Source organism: Chenopodium quinoa, unplaced genomic scaffold (assembly GCF_001683475.1).
Source record: "Chenopodium quinoa cultivar QQ74 unplaced genomic scaffold, ASM168347v1, whole genome shotgun sequence".
NCBI classification, from domain to species: Eukaryota; Viridiplantae; Streptophyta; class Magnoliopsida; order Caryophyllales; family Amaranthaceae; genus Chenopodium; species Chenopodium quinoa.
In genome coordinates this window covers 7,948,373-7,969,974 of record NW_018743955.1, presented here as the reverse complement: position 1 = coordinate 7,969,974, position 21,602 = coordinate 7,948,373, and the positions used below count along the sequence as shown (strand labels likewise).

General features: G+C 32.5%; 3 protein-coding genes across 6 annotated transcripts; 2 read left to right on the top strand and 1 right to left on the bottom strand.

Annotated features, from left to right (window-relative positions):
- Nucleotides 1-1,634: 1,634 nt before the first annotated feature.
- Nucleotides 1,635-4,258, top strand: LOC110689529 (epsin-3-like). The gene is made up of 4 exons (XM_021866310.1): nucleotides 1,635-1,729; nucleotides 2,401-2,523; nucleotides 3,026-3,187; nucleotides 3,727-4,258. Exons 1-4 carry the CDS (start codon nucleotides 1,635-1,637, stop codon nucleotides 4,256-4,258), a joined length of 912 nt encoding a protein of 303 aa, XP_021722002.1.
- A 4,473-nt stretch (nucleotides 4,259-8,731) lies between these two features.
- On the top strand, nucleotides 8,732-17,797 carry LOC110689410. Of its 3 annotated transcripts, XM_021866196.1 has the most exons (14): nucleotides 8,732-8,905; nucleotides 9,256-9,317; nucleotides 10,294-10,473; nucleotides 10,604-10,724; nucleotides 10,840-10,879; nucleotides 11,097-11,149; nucleotides 11,246-11,298; nucleotides 11,381-11,533; nucleotides 11,670-11,887; nucleotides 13,234-14,750; nucleotides 15,141-16,133; nucleotides 16,439-16,808; nucleotides 17,295-17,360; nucleotides 17,448-17,797. In XM_021866196.1, the coding sequence occupies exons 2-14, from the start codon at nucleotides 9,259-9,261 to the stop codon at nucleotides 17,513-17,515; spliced, it is 3,891 nt and encodes a 1,296-aa protein (XP_021721888.1). In that variant the 5' UTR covers nucleotides 8,732-8,905; nucleotides 9,256-9,258; the 3' UTR covers nucleotides 17,516-17,797. The 3 variants fall into 3 exon arrangements, with proteins under 3 accessions (XP_021721888.1, XP_021721886.1, XP_021721887.1); XM_021866194.1 differs by having other exon boundaries at nucleotides 8,732-9,317; XM_021866195.1 differs by having other exon boundaries at nucleotides 8,733-9,317; nucleotides 13,237-14,750.
- A 142-nt stretch (nucleotides 17,798-17,939) lies between these two features.
- LOC110689411 (putative protein phosphatase 2C-like protein 44) lies at nucleotides 17,940-20,075 on the bottom strand. 2 transcript variants are annotated; one of them, XM_021866198.1, is made up of 5 exons: nucleotides 19,881-20,075; nucleotides 19,137-19,439; nucleotides 18,666-18,915; nucleotides 18,381-18,535; nucleotides 17,940-18,272 (listed from the first exon to the last, which is right to left on the bottom strand). In XM_021866198.1, the coding sequence occupies exons 1-5, from the start codon at nucleotides 19,911-19,913 to the stop codon at nucleotides 18,135-18,137; spliced, it is 879 nt and encodes a 292-aa protein (XP_021721890.1). In that variant the 5' UTR covers nucleotides 19,914-20,075; the 3' UTR covers nucleotides 17,940-18,134. The 2 variants fall into 2 exon arrangements, with proteins under 2 accessions (XP_021721890.1, XP_021721889.1); XM_021866197.1 differs by lacking the exon at nucleotides 19,881-20,075 and having other exon boundaries at nucleotides 19,137-19,551.
- Nucleotides 20,076-21,602: the final 1,527 nt, after the last annotated feature.

Here is a 21,602-nt window from a genome sequence, read left to right as displayed (position 1 = left end):
CCGGAAAAGGGGGTGTGTTTATGGTGGTCAACGCCATGAAAAGGTGGTTTTGTGGGTGGGGCTTAGGAGGGAGGTGGTTTCGTGGGTGGGGCTGGGGAGACAGGTGGTTTCGTGGGTAGATTGGGGTAGTCAACGCCGGAAAATAGGGTCAAACCTCATTTTCCAACATAAAGGTATTGATTTGCAAAAAAAAAAAATTGATTAAGGTGTGTCATTGCAAAAAAAAATATAAAGTGGTTTCTTGCAAAAAATTACTTATAAAAGGTGGTTTTTTGCAAAATTTCCTAAAATATATATATATATATATATATATATATATATATATATATATATATATATATATTGTTGATAAAGAAAAAAAATAAGTTAGTATATGTTATCAATAAATTTATGTTGATGAAGTCATGAAGGCCAAATAATAGGATATGACTTCTTTTCAAAAAAAAAAAAAAAAAAAAGTGATGGTAGTTATTTTAAGTGGTCACACGGTGTGACCGGCCGCACATAAGACGAGCTAAAAGAAGAAATAAGAGGGGTAATTTGGGGATAATGAAATTTATCAACCAAAAGGCCATTTCATTTTATATATAGGATGTGCAAAAACAAAAATTATGCACATTTGTTAAACAATTATGCATAGCAAGGAAAAAATAATATATACTGGCATCTTATTTTTATATACAAGGAAAATATTTACTAATTTTATATTAGATGTCATATGTAGGTAGGAAACCAAATAGCAAATTAACATTTTCAGCATATTATCAATTTCAAGTATTTCACTAATAGTTTCATGATCAGCCATTTGATAACAAACATTATTAAAAGCATTGAAAAACTAGATAATCTAATTCTAAAGGAAATGCATAATTACATGTAATAACCAAAATCATTTATTTAATTTCTAAAAATGATTTTTTTTTTTATTATTTTCTTCTTTTTTTTTTAATTTTTTTTTTTATGCCATCCATTGTCAATCAACAAGCATACTTTACTCTTTGCAAATTGCACTAATACTTGTAAGACTTAGGTAGGACAACATTGCATGAGCCTTAGAGTACTAGAGTGCTTGAATGGTATTGTAGATTTGTAGTACATAAGGCTCACATCTTGATCATACGGCGACCATAATATCACCTTAATCGGTGACACACACACACAAAAAAAAAAAAAAAAAAAAAAAAAAAAAAAAAAAAAAATCCAAGTCTGAAACAAAATTCTCATGGGTCATCATCTTCATATCTCTTCACCATATGTCTTGATTAAAAGCCTTATTTACGATAATGCTTTATTTTTTAAGCATGGGAGTTATTAAAGGCTAGTATGCCATATGTCCTTTAATTTGTAAATAACAAACAATCTTCACCCATCAAATTTCTTAGATAAAGAGAAAAACAATGGACACCCACAAATTCTAGCTAGTTTTTATTCAATGGTTAGGGGTAAATGTATTATTTAATTTCCAAATCGCATATCATCTTATTTATCTCATATATCATGCATCGTAATATATAACACAATTGAACCTAAATTATTTCAAAAACAATAGTTGAACATTGCCAACAACATATAAATAATACTATAGCTAGAGGGGATTTTTAAGGCTTTCACAAATTTAAATAGAATTTTAGATAATGGGAACATTGTTAATGAGGCAAGCATCAAATTTCTTGCAAGAAAAATATAAAGCTGCAAGATTGGCATTAACTGATATATCTGAAGCTGAATTGTAAGTATAAATTTTTTAATTTTGTTAAATTTTACAAAAAATGACAATAATAATAATAACAATAATAGTACTCCGCAATATTAATAACTAACTTTTTAAAATTATGTAGCTTGTTTCAGCTACGGCTGAGTTGGCTACACACTCCAATTAACAATCAAGATCTCCAATCTACTAGGAGAATTTCAAGTTACAATATAAGATTTTTTTCCCATTTATTTTAAAATAATTGACATTAGTCAAACTTGTCGCATATATCATTGTATGAGTTTGACCATACTTATATATTTAATTAGACAGTAATAAAAATGATTAAAACGTTAATAATATGTTATTTATGTATTAAAAAGTTATAGCTAGAGTTATTAGATGGATAGTAAAAAAAAAAAAGTGTATCAATTATTATGTAATGGAAAGAGCATAGTTTTTTCAAAAGGAAAATTACAGTAGAACAGTACCATTGGAGTTTCAAGCTGTGCATTGACACACGTGCAGTCGAACTGATACATTTATTTAGATACGAGGAAGTGATTTGCTTGAATACATTAGTTAACTTAATATTAAGTATATCTTTTTCAATTCTCTTCAAGAAAACTTATACTCCATGTTAATGCAATCACAAATCATATATGACGGTGAATTAATTTTTCATGTTTAAATTTACATTTAAAAAGGTTAGTAGAAGCAGTTACAGATGATAATCCATGGTGTCCTGATACCAAGACCATGGCTCAAATAGCCGAGGCAACCTATGATTTTGATGGCTATTGGAAAATTGTTGATCTCCTTCACAAAAGGTATGATAATAATTACTAGTAACTAAATTGTAAAAAATGGTGAACATTTATATTATTCATATACATTTTTTGTTTACCTTTTCATGAGCTTTATAACATGTGACATGACTTTATCAATATAAATATCAATTGCATTTTAATAAAATGAATAGTTAAGATTTTATGTTTAGATCTACACATATAAAAGTAACTTTAAATTAAATCTTATTTTATCACATAGTATGATATAAAAATTTCATATTATTTTTTTAAAAAAGCTTTAAAAATAAAAACACTTAATTACATAGGTTATACAATAATACACACATTGATTAACTGATTAGGACATACAAGAATTTGAAAATTGGTTGAAACTCATTAACAACTTAAAGGATAGCTAGTACAAAGTATATATATATATATATCAAATTTTCTCAACATTTTTATAGAATATTAAAGCAATTTTTTTTTTTTTTATAAGAAATATTAAAGCAATTTTAACTTATACAAATTAAATGTGCAGGTTGTGTGATGTTAATTGGAAGAAATGGAGACAATCTTACAACTCATTGATATTGCTGGAATTTTTAATAACACATGGTCCTGAGGATTTTGCAATAGAATTTAGAAGTGATGTTGACGTTATTAAGGAGTTGGGAACATTCCGTTACATAGACAAAAGGGGGTAATTTTCTCATATGTACATCCATCCCTCCTGCCCATATGCTACAAAATATTTTGTCCCTTTTATCGAACAATATTACAATAAATGATTGGATGGTTATAAAAAATAACTTACGTACTCGTACATTATATACATAATACATTTGTTTTGTACTAATTACAACACTTTTAGTATTGGACTACTAATGTCTAGCTAGAAACCATTATACATATATATATAACTTTTCATTTTTCCGTTTGGATTTCTCTTATTGGAATGGATTGAAAAGTTTTGATTAATTATATATCATTTTCTTGGCTACATAATACCTTGTATATTAAATCATATTCTTATTATTTATCTAGCTCATGCATGTCAATGTAGATATATGCATCTTTTTTGGTCATATAAATATTTTTAATTTTAGAATATTGTCTAATTGATAATGATATGATGATAATACAATATAATTGAACCACATTATATTGTACATTTTAAATACAAGAACAGTACAAAATTGTAAAAGGTCACTAATGTTTTCAATATTGTAATCATTGTAGGGTGAATTGGGGGCATTACATGAGAAACAAAACAGAAAGAATTTTAAAATGTCTTCAAGGAGGATCATCACTTCAAGAAGTTCGATCCAAGGCAATAAAGCTTACAAATGAAATCCAAGGATTTGGAAGTTCATCATCATCTCCTTCATCAACCGCATCCCCAACAAGCTCATGGCGATCATCATTTGAATCTAGTTCTCCTTCAAGTCCTACGTTATGGCATGATGACATTACAAATTACAAAAAATATGGTGAAGTGAACAGACAACCCTTTAATCGACAACAAGACTTGCTAGAAGTTAATTCTCCGAAAGAGAATACCTATCAACATAAAATGCTTACAAATTTCCTTATTGATGATAGAGACATATTGGGTTGGAATTCAATCGAAGAAACTTTCACTGAAATTGATTTGAATGATGACTATGAAGATCGAAATAAGAAAAAAGTAGGATTCTTCAAAGGAATTTACGGGAAACATGTTGGTTATAGCCCATTGAAGAAGGGAAGTGAGCGAAAAAAGAACACTTGACTTGATAACTATATATTAGCTAAGAACTTCTTCAAGAGTCAAATAATTGAATTAATGAATGACATTGCTTGATAATCAATCGATATATTACTAGATCATAGATTCAACCAATTAATCATTTGTTATAATGCTTGAATATGTAATGGTAGTAATTTAGCTATATGAGAAAGTTATGATGAGGGGTGATCCATTATGATTTCTACCATTATGATGTCATTTAATAATACATAGTATGTACTTGCATGCGTGGTATGTAATAAAATTTATGTGTTATTAACATGGTTGATATACATATTAAATAATGAATGAAATTCATGAGATAAATGCATCCTTACCTAATACAGAAGCCCAAAATTGTACACTAAGGGGCCTGTTCTCATTGACTGAACTCAGCTAAACTGACTGAACTGAGCTTAATTGAACTGAACTGAACTGAACTGAATATTTTATAAGAGAAGGAAATTAGGAGCTGAATTGAACTTATTAGAGCTGAATTGAAATGAAAATAATCGTATGAGAATAGGCCGTAATTCAAGTTGATTATGGGATCACACTGATGGACAATAAACAACTCAATTTGTGCCAATTCAAATTCACTGTCCAAAAAACTCAAACCACATATCAAGTACAAGGCTAAAAGTCTAAAACAAATCAACAACATCTAATTTTTAACGTGACCATTGTAGTTTTTATCAAATTTGTAAAAAGAAAATCTCAAAATTAACAATGAATATAGCAAAAAAAAAAAAATTATTAAAAACTTACAACTAAAGACAATGAAAGAGATATGAGACATGGAACCACTGCAAAAATATGGAATAAATTGTAGCTATAAGATTGTTTGTTTGTGTGCAGCGTAAATGCGGGACAATGGACCATTATAAATTCATCATACTTGTTAGTTGTCTTATTTGAAGAGAAATAAAAGATGGACTAAATTTATTATTGGACCATTAATATTATTTATATGTATGATGATGGTGAGTTGTGATGGAAAATTTGGAGTATTACATATGAAAGATGAACCTAAACTAGGTTGATATATGTTTTGGTTTTTCTGCCTTGTTAGATTTCTTTTTAGAGGGGAAAAAGGGCCGTTGGTAGTTGCTTTTACCTACCCGACAAATAAAATAAGATAATGTTAAAGCATGAAATAATAGTCTTTTTAAGATTTTTTTTTTTTTTTTTAACTACACATTGAGTGCAAGGAATACCATATACAAATATATCCCAAAGCGTTTTCTGTGTGGGTGAATGACGGTCTTACACATAACAACATCATGGTTGATTAACTCCTAAGCAACTGAGTAGCCCCTAACTAATCGAGTAATCTTAAACCGACCGCGTAACCCCTGACTAAATAACCCTAGCCACACGGTGTGGCCGGCTATAAAAAAAACTTGGTGAATATATACACACGATATAGCTAATTTAAATTCAAGAATATCAACCTCATTTATCAACCTCATTTCACATCCTTAGCTTGATTATAGTTATTATGTCATGTCTTCATTTTAAAATAAGTGCACGTTTATGTGTAAAGTTTTAAACAAGTGAATTAAAGTGAAAATAATATTCGTAGGATTAGTAAGATGAATAAAAAGAACAATAGAGGTATATTTCTATCCAATATATTGATGCAATTATTTATTCAAAAACGGCTAAATAAGCTAAGGCAATGATGCAATTATTCATAAAACGGAGGGAGTATAACTTGACCAAATTCTTAAATACTTTAGAGTTAATTAATTTATTATTTTTATTAATTTAAATCTCTTTATAGGATTTTTTCCTACCCAAAAAAAAAAAAAAAAAAACACTCTTTATTAGGTTTAGACTTTAGAGGTTTGCAAATTGTGTTGTGTGGAGCTTTGGACATTTCATTTTTTTAATTTTATGCCAATAATTATTGTAGGTTTATTTTTTGATGCAAATTTTTAACTTGTAGGTTTATGCTACAAGTACATAATTTCTTTTCCGTGATATAAAATTCCAACAAATCAATTAAATTATTCTACTCCGTACTAATTATTACTCGTACAAGGAATTGAAATACATAATAAAGTACTTGTAATAAACTAATACTGGACTTCTTTCAAAAAAAATAAAAAAAAATAAAAATAAATAAAAAATAGCACTGTAATATTTTTGCTAACAAATTATAGAAGCTATTTATTTATTTTGTTTAATGAAACATTGCATTTATTTCTACACTGTAATAAACGAGTATGATGATACTAGTGCCAATAATATGAGTCAAGGGTGTAGTTCAGTAGTTGAATATAAAATTAATAACGATTAAGCAATATATAATTTGGTACATATCTTTCGATTGATCTGTCAATTAATTAAACAGTTTAATACGAATTGAGCATGAAGTTGCATTATAAAGATCATGATCTTAATATCTCAATTAACAGAGGTACCATATTATGTTCTAGTGGTCCCATTATATATTCAACAATAATAATGTCACTAATTATATTATATACTACTTGCATATTGTTTTAATTTGTACCTTTAAATTTTGATTTGTATATATGTGAATATGTGATCGCTTAGAAGATGGCTGATCAGACAATGTAGACCTTTTTCTAATATTTCTTCAATTATTAATTATGGAGTACTATATAATTTATTTATCAATATTAATTTTCGAAGCCATGGAAGTAAACATGTAAGTAGTTCATGGGACTTATCTGTGGTCAAACATTTTTAGATTTCAATTTCTTACTTCGTACCTCGATTCGAGTTTTAAAATTAAAAAAAAAAATTATGAACAATATTCTTATTATACTAATATGCATTTAATAAAAATAGGCTGCCAACTTAAGATATAAAAAGATTTTTAAATTTGAGGTTAAGGTTATAGAGTAGTGGCAATTGCTATGTACTCATATCTTTTTAAGGTCTAAGGATCAAATCTCATGAAACTCATTTAAGAGAATCCTTTATTTCTCCCCAAATGAGACCCTTTTTTCTTACCAAAGAAATAAAATGTGTTCTTATTTTTCCTTTTTTTTTTAAAAAAAAGTGTTTTTTATTTTATAAAGAATGTAAAATGATCTTTAATTTTGATGTATCAAAATGAATTAGTAGAACCATGGAATACATTTTTTTTTTCTTACCAAAGAAATAAAATGTGTTCTTATTTTTCCTTTTCTTAATTTTTTTTTAAATGTGTTTTTTATTTTATAAAGAATGTAAAAAATAAAATGATCTTTAATTCTGATGTATGAAAATGAATTAGTAGAACCATGGAATACAATTTTTTTTTTTTTTTTGAAGAGGTAAGAAAAATTAAACATTAGGAAGCCTTTTTCACAAGGAAAATTACTAATGTAAATAATAAAAAAAATATAGCCGTGGAATTCATATACGTAGTATAATAAAATGTTTATTATACAAGTACTTGATATTAATGATGTCGAGGTAATGGAATAGTGACATCGCTTTCCATTTCATTAGGTCTAAAGATCAAACTTTATGAAATTACTTGAGAGATTATATAGCAAAAAATAATTTTTTTTAAATTTTTTTGAAAGATTTTCCTTATAAAAAAAAGATACATAAAAGCTCATACTGAAGCTTTTATAAATACTATGTGATTTTACCGCCTTTAATAGCATGCACTCCGTGTTTATTGTAAGGGTTTTTTTTTTTTTTGGAAATGTACTTATATGTTTTCTTTTTTTGTGAAGAAGGACCTTTATATGTTCAAAAGTCATTATAAGTCACTTTTGTTGTAAGGAGGGACTTTGACGTCGAAATATGACCGTTGACTTTACTTTATTGGTCTTGTTTTAAAAAGATCCTTTCATTTTTTCCCCATGTTTTCACTTTCTCTCTCTTTCTATCCCCAAATTTTCTTTCAAAATTTGTTTCTTTACTTAAAGTCATGGGAAAAAAGAAGGAAAATGCATTTATTAAACATTACGTGCATTTCACATGATGGTCAACGTCAAAAAGTGAAGTTAGCAACCATCTTCAGATATCAAGGTCCCTCTTCACAATAAAAGTGAGTTATGAGGACCCTTTTCACCACTTTAAACATATAATGTCATTCATCACAAAACAGTGAATATATTAATATCTTTTGGACAAAATTTCATTATTGTAAATTCAATCAGTTTAGTTAAGCTCAATTCAGTAAATATGAATAGATCCCAAGTAGATGTCCAAAAAATGAAAAAAAAATTAAGCTCGAGCTCTTCAAGCCTATTCTGATTGAATGAATTGAGTTGAATTGAACTGAACTTATTGAAGATGAGCTGATCTAAACTGAATTGAATATTTTATAAAAGAGGGATTTAAGAACTGAACTGAATTAAAATAAACTAAACTGAATTGATTAGAGCTGAGTTGAATTGAACTGAAAATAAGCCGAAGAAAACAAACTCTTCATGTCTCGTCTCATTAACACCCATACGAGCTAACGACTACCGAGTTACCAACACATTTTCCTAGTTTCCTACCGAGGAGAAACAAAGAAGGCGAAAGAACAGAGAGGAAAAACACAACATCATATTGCTCCTTGAAATTGGAATCTTTGGATCTTCCTTGTTTAATTTTCTCTTTCCTCTCATTAATTTAATTTGTTTGTTGCCGTTATACCTTTTACTCTACTAACTCCTACTCTCCCATTTGGTGGGTCTCACTCATTTTCTCTCTCCATTGAAGTAGTAGCAAGCTCTACTTTTCTCTGCTCAAACTCCCTTTTAATGCTTCTTTTACCCATTAATTTCCTCCATACTTTTCCTTAGGAAAAAAAAAAGGAATCTTTTTGAGCTGTCAAAAAAGTAAATTTTTATTAGTCTAAGGATTTCCCAGAAGTTAGATCTTTTTTAATTTTTCCCGGAAAAAATTATGCTAATTTGAGCATGATTACAGTAGAGTTTTGAGAATTTTAATTGGGTTTTTTTTTTTAAAAAATTATTATTTTATTTTCTCTCTTCAGATTTTGGGTTAGTTTAATTGATTAATTGTTCTTCATGAAGCTAATGAAGTCCAGTACTCGCCTTGATTCTATTGTCTTCCAGCTCACACCCACTAGAACCAGGTGAATTTTTTCACTTGCAATTTCTTCCTAATTATCTTGTTTTTAATTTAATTTTTTTGGGTGTTTTTGCATTGCTTTACTTGAATATAGGGAAACTTGCTTATTTTATATTTGTCCCAGTTTTTTCGTGGGTTAATTTTTAAAATTTTGATTCTTTAATTTTGTTGAATTATTGGTTGAAATGGGTAATTTCTATTTGTATTAAAATATTTACATGAGGTTTGTTATAATTCTGAAGTATGAATTGGGTCAACAAAATTATTGTGAAAATTTATGTTGCCTTTACTTTGTTTTGGAAATAATAATCATGTTGCCTAAATTGGCACTAAATATTAAAATAAAATTTTCAGTATATTATTGTGAAAGTATTTAGTATATTTATTGTATACCAAATACGTTAGATTAAACTTGTGCTACCAAATTCTCCAGTCTTGAATTTTGATAACTTAGAAATATTACCTACCGGTATTTGAAATGTCTTGTTGATTTATGTTAATTTGGGTATTTTGCAAATTTGCAAAGAGGTGAATGTGGATAGGTCTCTATGAAATTGTAAATATTGATTGTATGCTTGTGGATGACATTAAGATATGTATTAGAGTTGCAGTTATAACCGAGTAGTTGTTTTGGCAGTCCAAATTTTGTTACACATTGTCTCAATCTTTCATGGTAGGATTAGAAATGGCTTCATTGCTGCAATAATTGGACCACACACGCTCACACAGTTGCTTACTCTTAGTTGGGTGTTTTTGGAAATTCAATCATAACTTCATAAGCCATCCCTATATGTATAAAAAAATAAATAAATTTGGACATCCCAAATTAGTCAATGCGATTAAAATTTTCTAATGAAGAGAGTTAGTTAAATCTAGTTTTGCTCTTGGGTTAATACCAAATGCGATGTTCTGGCCGATAAGTATTCAATCTGGCAACTGATATTCTGAGGAAGTCAATCTTATTGCTGCTCTTTCATCAGGTGTGACCTAGTGATAAATGCTAACGGGAAAAGTGAGAAGATTGCATCTGGTTTGCTGAAACCTTTCTTGGCTCATTTGAAGGCAGCTGAGGAGCAGATAGGGAAGGGAGGATATTCTATTGTCCTTGAACCAAAGAATGGAAGTGATGCAGCATGGTTTACGAAGGGAACAGTGGAAAGGTTTTGTTGATTCTAAAACTGTCTACTGTTGATTCCATGTCACTTTTATTTATTATTTTGCCTGGCAGTTAATATTATTTCATTATCCATTTTCTTTTCCAAGTATATGATTTTATATCCTTGTATATAGGTTTGTTCGTTTTGTGAGTAGTCCAGAGATCCTTGAGCGAGTCTACACTATAGAATCAGAAATCTTACAGATTGATAAAGCAATTTCCCTTCAGAACAGCAATGATAATGGGTTGCACAATGTAAGTACACACATGTCAAATGTACAATCTATAAAGATTACCTTGTGTGACAGCTGCTAACTTAGCTTAGATAAATTTTGTGATTGCATTTTATTAATTATCTTGTGTTTGTCAGGTTGAAGGCCTTCCAGCAAAATCTGAGGAAAGGCTTGAAGGTACCTCAAAAAAATTGATAAAAATTATCTTCTTTTTTGTTCTACTACAAACTATCATCTGCTTCAAATATAAAATTTGCATTTGGTTTTTTTACTGTTTCCTTTCTGATGGCTATATACAGAGTAATTATAACAGAGCATTTAATTGCAAATTAAGGACTATTTCAAGTGCTTTAAGATTTACTGTGATTTTATAACGACTTTTGACATTGAACAGGCACCAAACCTGCGCCAGGCTGTAATGAAGAGAATGCAATTGTGCTTTACCAGGTAACTTTGGCGTGTGTGTTTTTTTTATAAACAAAGTAGAATTTAAACTGGCCACTGGGTTAAAAAAAGAAAATGGTTAATCTTTTTGTATTGCAGCCCCCCAGCAATCAATCAGAGGAAAATGCATCTAGTGTACAGGAGAATTCAAAGTAAGCACTTCTGTGGTTTTACTGAGCTTAAATAAGTGTAAAAATTAGCTTTGTAGATCTAATAGTTGAAATGCTTTATCAGAGTTCAACTTGTACAAGTTCTTGAGACACGTAAATCTGTGCTACAAAAAGAACAAGGCATGGCTTTTGCACGTGCTGTTGCTGCTGGCTTTGAGATTGATAACATAGCTGCACTGCTTGCTTTTGCTGAATGTTTTGGGGCATCACGAATGATGTAAGCTTCTAACCAAACAGTGTGGTGTAAAACTGTAAACTGTGTAGTGATTAAGCATGTATCATTTTTTCATGTGCTTTGGCAACTTTTGCGTTTAGGGATACTGTTTTACTAATGAGTGATTTTCATGCCACAGGGATGCATGCAAAAAGTTTTTGGACTTATGGAAGGCAAAGCATGAAAGTGGTCAGTGGGTTGAAGTTGAAGCAGCTGATGCAATGTCATGCCGGCCAGACATGCCTTCTACAAATGCAGCAGGTATTGTGTTTCTGAGCCCAAGCGAACAGAAGGAATTCAAGGAATCAAGCCCGCAGGGTGAGGAAAAGAAGGGAGTATCATGTGTGGCTAATACAGGTGGGTTATTAAATCTTCCTTGTGATTTTTGTAACATTTATCATTCAATAGTAGGCTATCAGCAAACTTAGACTGCACATAGTTCATTGTGGTTTTATTAATTTATTGGTTCAAGGTTTTAACCTGATTTGGTTTGATCAGATGAACTTTTAGGATCCTTGTCCTGCCTAGATTCTATAACTTGGTAAACTTTGTCTATACTATAATTGGGCTGTTCTTAGATAATCTCATACAGAAATAGTGTGGACTGACACTTTGAGTTGCTTGAAAAATAAACTGTTCAAGTATTTAGACTGCACATAGTTCATTGTGGTTTTATTAATTTATTGGTTCAAGGTTTTAACCTTATTTGGTTTGATCACATGAACTTTTAGGATCCTATTCCTGCCTAGATTCTATAACTTGGTAAACTTTGTCTAAAATTAGGCTGTTCTTAGATAAATCTCATATAGAAATAGTGTGGACTGACACTTTGAGTTGCTTGAAAAACAAACTGTTCAAGTATACCAATTCATTTTTGGGATGACTTGCTTGAAGTTAATCGGGGGCCTTGGTAGCCCGCTTGTTCTCGTCTGTCAAATTTCCTAGCCACTTTCAATCAAGTTTCAGAAATAAGCTCTGTTTTTTTAAAAAATAATCTGGTTTATTATTCAAACATCTAAAATCAATTAGGGGGTGTTTGGCTCATTATATTGGAATGGATTAGTATGGAATCTCATACTAGAGAGGATGGATTCTAAAACCCATACTAGTCTAAAGTTGTTTGGTTTTATTGTTGGAATGATTTATATACTTCATTAATAGAATGGATTTTATGGGTATGGGTATGGGTATGGGGTATGGGGATTATAGACAAAGTGTATAGGATTTTATGGGTATGGGGTAGAGTTAGAACCCCTTGGGTATGAGATTCCATAATTAAAAAGCTCAACCAAACAAAAAAAATAGATGGAATGGATTCCAACCCCATTTCAACCCATTCCAAATGATCCAATCAAAAAACCCCTTAGATGGGCCTTCATATAATTATATGTTTGATTTTATATGTTGTGAATATCCTACCCTTTTTGGGCTGAAATCGTGCCGGCTGCTGAATGAATGTAAGAATAGCTTGTATGTCTTCTGAAGTATGCGCACTATTCATTGCCATATTCCATGTTGGTAAATGGTAGTGTTACACTCTATTTATTTTTTTGGAGCAGAAACTTGTGTTGGTGTGATAGGTGTCTGGATGTTTCTTACTGCTAGTTTCTTCTTCAAAGTAGTTTCATCATGTTCCTTGGTAGCCTAGATGTTTCTCTTTCCATGATTTCTTAAAATATGCCCACTTATACCTAATATTTTAGCAGATCAAGTACATTTGAACCCACATGAGTACAGCCCTGGCCAGTTCCCACATCCTATGTACCCACCCTGGCAAATGCATCCTCAAGCAAATGGCATGCCAGTTTTTCAACCATATCCCATGCAGGGTATGCCTTACTATCAGAACTTTATGGGGCAGAGCCCTTATTTCCAGCCACCTTATTCGCCACATGATGATTCAAGATTACATTCTGATCGGAAAACAAGACAGAGAAGGCATTCAATGGATGGCCGAGACATGAGTGCTGAATTTGAAACTCAAGAGATAGATGCTTCCGGAAAAATGCATGATGATGTTACAGATGATGAAGATTTAACGAGTACAAAACCCAAGAATAAAGGTAGCAAGACTTCCAGAAAGAAAACTGTTGTAATCCGGAACCTTAACTATATTACTTCTACGAAGCAAGGCTCTTCAGATAGTAGTGATCCACAATCTTGTTCAGATTCTGGAACTGATGATGAGGGGCAAATGAAGGTTGATGAAACCAAAAAATTGAAAAAGAAAGGAGTCTATTTGAAGTCGGATGATCCACGAAAAGAAAGAGTATCTGGACAGGCAGGAGATGATGGACACTGGCAAGCTTTCCAGAACTTCTTACTAACGGATGCTGATGAAAATAATAATTCTGCAAGGAGTAGCATGTTCGCAATGGAAGGTAATGTTCAAGGAAGAAAGCAACAATCTTCTATCAAGGATGACTCGTCTGCTCTTGGAATGCATAACATCGGTAAAAATCATGATGTAGATATGGGTGAAAGTGTTGACATTGCTGGAGATGCAACCTGCTTGCGGAAACCTATGGATGATCAAATGCTGAGCTATGGTCAAGATCCAAACTTAAGGCATAATAGCAAAAGAGATCTGCAATTTATGGAATCAGGGGGCCGGAGTGGTGGTCATGGGAGATCTATGGATACGAACCTGGAATATGTGCTCAATAAACAAGAAAAGCTGACAGCTATGTGGGACCCTTCCCTAGATCCTGTCATCAGAAATGGGTTTCAAGGTCCATCTCATACCAATAATAAGGGCTCATCACATGGCATGCCGGATGAGTCTTTCATGGTCTTGCAAAGAGCAGGTTCGCTAGATCAAGTTACAGGTGATGGAAGGACAGCTATGGATATGGATTGTGAGCTCCCTTCGGTGCTTCACAAGACAGATGACCACACTTACGAGCCAAATGTTTTAAATTTAATGCCTAATCGTGCGACGGAGGATCAGCCTAATGGTTATGACCCAGCTATGTACTGTGAGATGCAGGCTCAAATTAAAGATGCTGCCAAACTGAGTGGTAAGAAGGAAGTTGCTATGGATGCCAAAGGAGGGTCAAGGAAGGCAGTCAAAGATCAAAAGTTAAAGGCTGAGAGAAGAACCTCAGTGGGTACAAGAAGAGAAAAACTTACTAAGTTGAGCCCTGCTGAAGATGCACGAGCACGCGCAGAAAAACTACGAGCTTATAAGGCTGATCTGCAAAAGCTAAAGAAGGAAAAGGTACAGTTTTTCTCCTTGCAGGCCTGAGCTGTCTATTGATCAAACGATTGCCCTTGATTTGTACTGTTTCATGTCAGTGTCTAGGATCCTCATTGCAATACCCCTCTGTCTCTGTCTCTGTGTGTGTGTGTGTGTTTTCCCTAGATTTGTGGTGAAATCCTTTATTTTAGACAATATAACAGAATAGCTTTCTATGTTTATTTTTAAAGAACTAAAAATATTGCATTCTCTGGATTTTCTAGGGCATTTTCTTTACGTTGTGCCAAAGTCCTTTAGCTTGTTGATAATTCTGTAATGTTTCATTAATACTGTATTTTGTGATAAAGGAAACCAGTAAAAGGACTAAAAGCTGCCTTTAAAAGAACCTTTTTGCTCTTAATCTATTTTCAGGAAGAAGAACAAATGAAAAGATTAGAAGCATTAAAGTTAGAGAGGCAAAAGAGAATTGCTGCTAAAAGTGGCGCCAATACTGCTCAGTCAACGTTGCCATCACAACAGGTGAAAAAACACATGCCCAAGCTTTCTCCTGTCTCTCAGAAAGGCTCAAAATTTAGTGACACGGAGCCTGGGTCAAGCTCACCATTACAGAGATCCACATTAAGATTTATATCCAAGGTTTCTCCTGATACCAGTAAATCTTCCAAGTCAGGGAGATTAAATAATGTAAGTAGTACCAGTACAAATAGGCTAACTAGGTCAGCTTCATCACTGAGGTCAAGAAAGGCAGAGAGTACTGGTGCTACACCAGATTCAATGGCAGCAGTATCCAGGATCAGAAGATTATCTGATCCAAAAGTCACAGTCCATCGCATATCCTCAGGAAAGGCTGGAAGTGCTGAAGTAGTTGCTAGATATAAAACACCTGAAAAAAAGATGCCTGCCACTTCCATTGAAGACAAAGAAAAGTCTTCCGCTCGTCCAGAATTGAAGGTTAGAGCATCCAAAGCATCCACAGTAACTGCCCAAAGAAAACCTACTAAAGAGATGTCCCAGAAGTCAAATGACAAAACACATTCTAGTGGTCTTGCAAGTGCTAAAGAGATGTCCCAGAAGTCAAATGACAAGACACATTCTAGTGGTCTTGCAAGTGCTAAGGTGAATAGAGACAGTGCCAAAATTCCACTTCATAGGGATGATGACAATACAGTAGTTGAAAAGACAGTTGTAATGCTTGAATGTGAGAAACCTTCTGCACCCATCACCCACGCACCTGAAGACGGTATGAGCGGCCAAACAATGCAATCTCATGCCTACAATCAAGTTGGTAAAGCAGAGGAAGATGCAGCTGTCCCTTTACCAGCTTCACCTATTAATGTGAAAGAAGTTGACCGAGAAACATCAAATTGTTCTGTTAAGGAGCAATCTCATACCTTCTTGGATGAGGTAATTTAAAAGAAAATCCCTTTTAAGATGTTGATCTGTACATGCTGAGTAAATATTGGATTGTCATTTGTTGTTGCGTTGAATTTTTTTCTCTTTCTTATTTAATATAATGTTTTCGCTTACATGCCTACATCAATGTTCTTTGATTTCCTTACACCTTTACAAGAGATGATATGACATTCTTAAGATTCTTTTATATTAATTCTTCTCCCTCCCCCCCCCCCCCTCCTCCTCTCTCTTTTTAAAGTGAGTGTTAATCCTTAGTTAGCTGCCTCGTTTGTATATATAACATTCTCTGCTGACAGACAGAAAAGGTGTCACAAGATTTGTCCCAAGTTGACACTCGCAAAAAACCATACCAGCCACCCTATGCCCGGGTCCCCTCCCTGGAGGATCCCTGCATGTCTGAGTCGATATATGGGAAGGCACCACCAACAAGCATAGAAATGGAAGGGAAAGCCATGCAGACAACAAAAGTACATGTATCTGATGCTCATAAGCCAGGACTTGTTTCATCAGAAGCTGATTCAGGGAAATCGTCAAAAGGTTTTAAAAGGCTGTTGATGTTTGGAAAGAAGAACTCGACCACAAGTGAACGTAATATCGAGTCAGATAAAGTAACTCTTGATGGCTCTGCAGCTGATGATAGTGCATTGAATGGTTCTTCTAGTGAAGGTATATTCAAGTCTTACCTTGATGGAATGCAGTGGTCTTGATGATAATTGTATTTACTTTTGCGGTCATATCTTTGCCACTGAAATGATTAATAGGCAAAACTCTAGGTATTATAGCTACAAGCCTACAACATCAATTGTGAATATTGGAAAGTAGCTGGTGATTTTTTTTTTTTTTTTTTTTTTTTTTTTTTTTTTTTTTTTGTGAAATATTTTGGTTATGAAATATTCATTTGGTGTAGTATACTTTCAAGGATTGACTTAAGGGCATAAGGCCATAATTAACCAAAAATAACAGAAGCAGCACGCGTCACTACATCAGTATATGTAGTCTAGCCCTATGTCAAACATGCATTTATATAATTCGTCTTCTGCTGCTTGATTTTTACTTCCTGACCTCTATACTTCCACTTATTATTATTCAGGGTGTCCACAGTGTGAACATATCCCCTGTTCCCACTAACCTTTATTCTCTTATTGTGAGCAGCTTTTACCGTGAAGAATCTTCTGATTCAAGAGGAGAGCTCAAGTGCTGGTAATACTCCAAAGAAGTGTAAGCACTTGTCTTTCATCGAGTTTATCCTTCATTATTACTTAGATTATATGTTCTTGAAGTTAAACTCTGGTTTCTCAATTGCAGCTTCTCGGCCATTCTCGTTGCTGTCTCATTTCCGAAGTAAGAATAGCGAAAAGAAGTTGGCCACATGAAAAGGATGTTGATCAATTCTTGGGATGAAAGTCATGATTTTGTTCACTTAATGATTCTTCACCGTGAGAAATCACAGGCCTTTGTCGGAAATGTTAATGCCCGAGCTTGTAAAGTTCACAATCTGTTGCATGTATTGCTTTGCGCCTTCGCCCAATGTATTGCGACATGTAGGTATCTTGTTGTAAAGCCTTGATAACTATACATCTTGAATATGAATGTACAAACCAAACCTAGTTGATCATGGTAATTTCAGAGGAAAGTATATTATTATTTGCCTATTATATTGAACCAGTGAAAGAAGCCCTGATTCTGAAGGGTACAGCTTAGATCTTTTCTTTCGTGGCACAGTACTTAGGACTTGTTCTCTTCACCTGCTTTGCACTCAATTGGTTTTACTTTTTTAAACTGTTCTTAATCAAAATAGTTCATGATTGTTATGGCAAATTGAAATCTTGGTTTCCTTATCTTATTATATGAGATTTAAGAGAAAAACCACGGTTCACTGCTTATACAGTTTATACATGTGCTCTTCAATCTACCTCTAGTTACAGACTTACAGTTAATCACCTGATGTGATCGTATATCAAAAGGCATTAAATATGTACCCTGTGGCCTGTTCTAATCAAAACGAATAACTACGCAAGAAATATTGCTCCTGCTCATTCTCATAGACGCTTCCCTTGCTAAGCACTCGGCAGCTTCTTGAGGATCATCTATGTGCCTGATGAGGTCCACTGCCTCTTGATTCCTCATTACCTGATAGGCAAGGGTAAATTTCAGGCAGAGAACTTTTGCAGACAATAGTTTTACATTTCACAAACACTATGGTCATATTTATGTAAGAGTATAATGATATAATGTTACCTCAAAAATACCATTACTTGCTAAGATAATAAATTCAGTTTCTGAATCTATTCTTTCAGAAGCAGCAATCAATTCTAAACTATCTGTCTGTTTTCTGCTTGATTCACTCCCTGTATGACATGCTTGTATGCGTACTCTTGGAATGCGCATTGCCCCTGTTATGCAGCCATGGAAGTAGACAAGTAATGTCATCAACCTTCTCCAACTGTTCATCACCAAAAAAATAGTTTCCAAGTTCCACATACAAACAACAAGATAGAATTGAAGTAGACAAGTAGTTCATACCTGAAATCAGCCGGTGAGGCCAATGCCTTTTTCCGGTATACTGATGTGTAACCCGCAACTGATGAGCCATACCATCTCTGCACACAATAGCTCTATAACCACCCATCTGCGCCATCACAATCTTCTCCCCATTGATAATCATTGCAGATGCAGATTTTACCATCTTCTCCGGTTTATCACTCTCAAGCTTCGCTCTTGCATCAAGGTAAGCCTTTCTCATTGTGTCTTTGCTAGCTTTGACCACCAGAGACTATAGTTCAACATCAATATAATCTTGTCAAACACTTGATCACGGTACATAACTTACTGCAAGTAAGTTTGTCTCATAAACAACATCAGGAATCAACTAGGAGTTCCTCGAATGCTCTCATGCTAACACAGTAAACTACGCCTCAAATCATTACACACATGACACAGTCAAAAGAGTCTCACATAGCAAAGGTATAACTGAAAATTGATACATGATCATACCTCCTTAAATTTCCTGTCAAAAAAATTTGACTGCAAGTACCTGCTGATGCCATCACCAATACTAGCATCCGAAACACCATAAAACCACAACTCAAGACCCTCCTTTTCTTCTCTTTGCACAACTACATTGTCTAGCTTCTCTACTTCATCCTCTTCTCCTCCCCACGACCGAGCCTCGAGAATATGATACCCGTGTGAGATTGGTGTCATCCATGATGGCTTCTTCACATTCTTAGACCCTTTTACATTAGCACCCCCATCAACATCATCAGACCCCTTAAGCAGACTCTTCCACCTGAAAACCTGCACCAATTTAACCAAAATGTGTAATTCAACATTGATCTTCATGCAAAATATTGGATTGTTAAATTAATTACCAACTTTTCTATTAAAAAAAAAATTTCAATTAATCTCATCTCCCTACATACTTGACTTCTATTTGACTTTTATGACTTTTTCACGTGATCAAACAACCAAAAAATATTTGGTCGACATATTATTAAAAATGAAATAACTAGTTTGAGAAGTTTTTTCAGAATGGCTTTTGCATAATAACAACTACAGAGACACAACAGACAACTAATTTTACCGAACATTAATGTAATTACGTAAATGACTAATGCTAACCCAGAACAATCATAGTTTTCATTGCATACAATTACACATCAAATCATATCTTCTAGTAAAAAAAAAAAAATCATTAGAAAATTTAATGGAAACATGAACAAATGAAAAATAAAATACCTGTAATTTAGAATATATGTTTTTGAGTTTCATGGTAGAAACTAGGAAGAGTTTGAATGCTTTGTGTAAATGGGTAGAAGACTAGAACATTTGATGTGGGAGAAGAAAGAGAAAAATTAGCTTAAAAATGAATTAACAGAGGATTTAGGAATTAGGCAGATTTCTACTTCCCTTGTTAACGTGAAAATTGTGAAAGTTTATAATAAAGTCTAATGTTTTTATAACCTATTGTTTAAGCAATGTTTAAGTGCTTTTAATGTGGCATGTTTATTGCAGGAAATCATACAATAATAATTTTATTAAAGGGAGTAATAAGGCTATTCTTTCCTTTTTCATTTGAAATGAATTACTCATTTACTTGTTACTTAAAATATGAAGGCAACTTTAATTTAATTTTCATTTTTTTTTATTGCTTGTATTTAAATTAAGCTATAAAGGGCAGTGAATCAGCTTTCATAACCATGATTTTATTTCTACTAATTTGTTACCCGAAAATAGGAAGATTTAGATTTTTGGGAGATATAAATCAATAAATTCACAATAATTCTTCTTTTTTACGTATTGATTTTAGCTGCTATTCATTTTGACCTTTGATATGTTATACACTTTTAAAACATAAAAAATTAATTCGTTGTTGTGAGATCTTGTTAACATTGTCTTATAATATCAACAACTTCGTATTTATAGTTTTTAAAGTTAGTATCAATCGAAGCTATATTGACAAATGATGTACTCCGAAGTCAATAGAGTACGGCAAAAATATTATAAGTCGCTAGGATTTAATTACACTAGTAGCAAAAATTTTGGTTGAAATTGGAGAGTTAGCATAAAGTTAGAAAAATAGTAGCCGAAAAATGCTTTTAATGTGGTATTATTAGGTGATACTTTAGATGCATTTAATTTTAGGTATGTTAAGTTAAATTAATTGAAAACATTTTTTTTTTCCAAAAAAAAAAAAAAAAAAAAAAAAACAAGTGTTTTCTCGTCTTCAAGACCAAATACGATTCAAAGAGTTCGATTTTTGAGTTAACTAGTAAGAGCTTGTTTCGATTTACTGAAAACAACTTAATTAATTGGAGTTAAACTGAATTGATTGGAGCTAAACTGAACTGATTGGAGCTAAACTGAACTAATGAAATGAAGCTAAACAGAACAAGCCCTAAGTCTTGACAATGGTGTTCAAATCCCAAAATAAAATCTCATTTTCATTGCTCTCCCTTATCATCCAAAAGGATGTTTTAGCTTTTCTCACTCCAAAAAAAAAAAAAAAAAAAAAAAAAAAAAAAAAAAAAAAAAAAACTCGTTTTCATAATTTGACAGAAGGTTCAGAAAAAACTACCCCTAATTTAAACATGAAAAGAATCAGAAATCTTTGATAAAATCACAAGATGGTCAACAAGAAGCAAACTTGTTAAAATATAAACATACAGATCCGAAATTCAGTACATAGGCAACTATCAATGTAGCTAACCAAGGTTGAAAAAGGGAAGATACGAAACCACAGAGAAAGATATATTCATATGCTTACTTGTATACGAAGAATACAAGTAACCGGCAGTGTGAATAAGAGAGATATATTCATATGTTTACTTGTATACGAAGAATACAAGTAACCGGCAGTAACCGGCAGGACTTGAACGTAATCACATCACAACGAATCAAGCCTACCTAAAATGGCACTTGACGAGTAACCCAAATATGAAAATGTTAACAATAGCATGT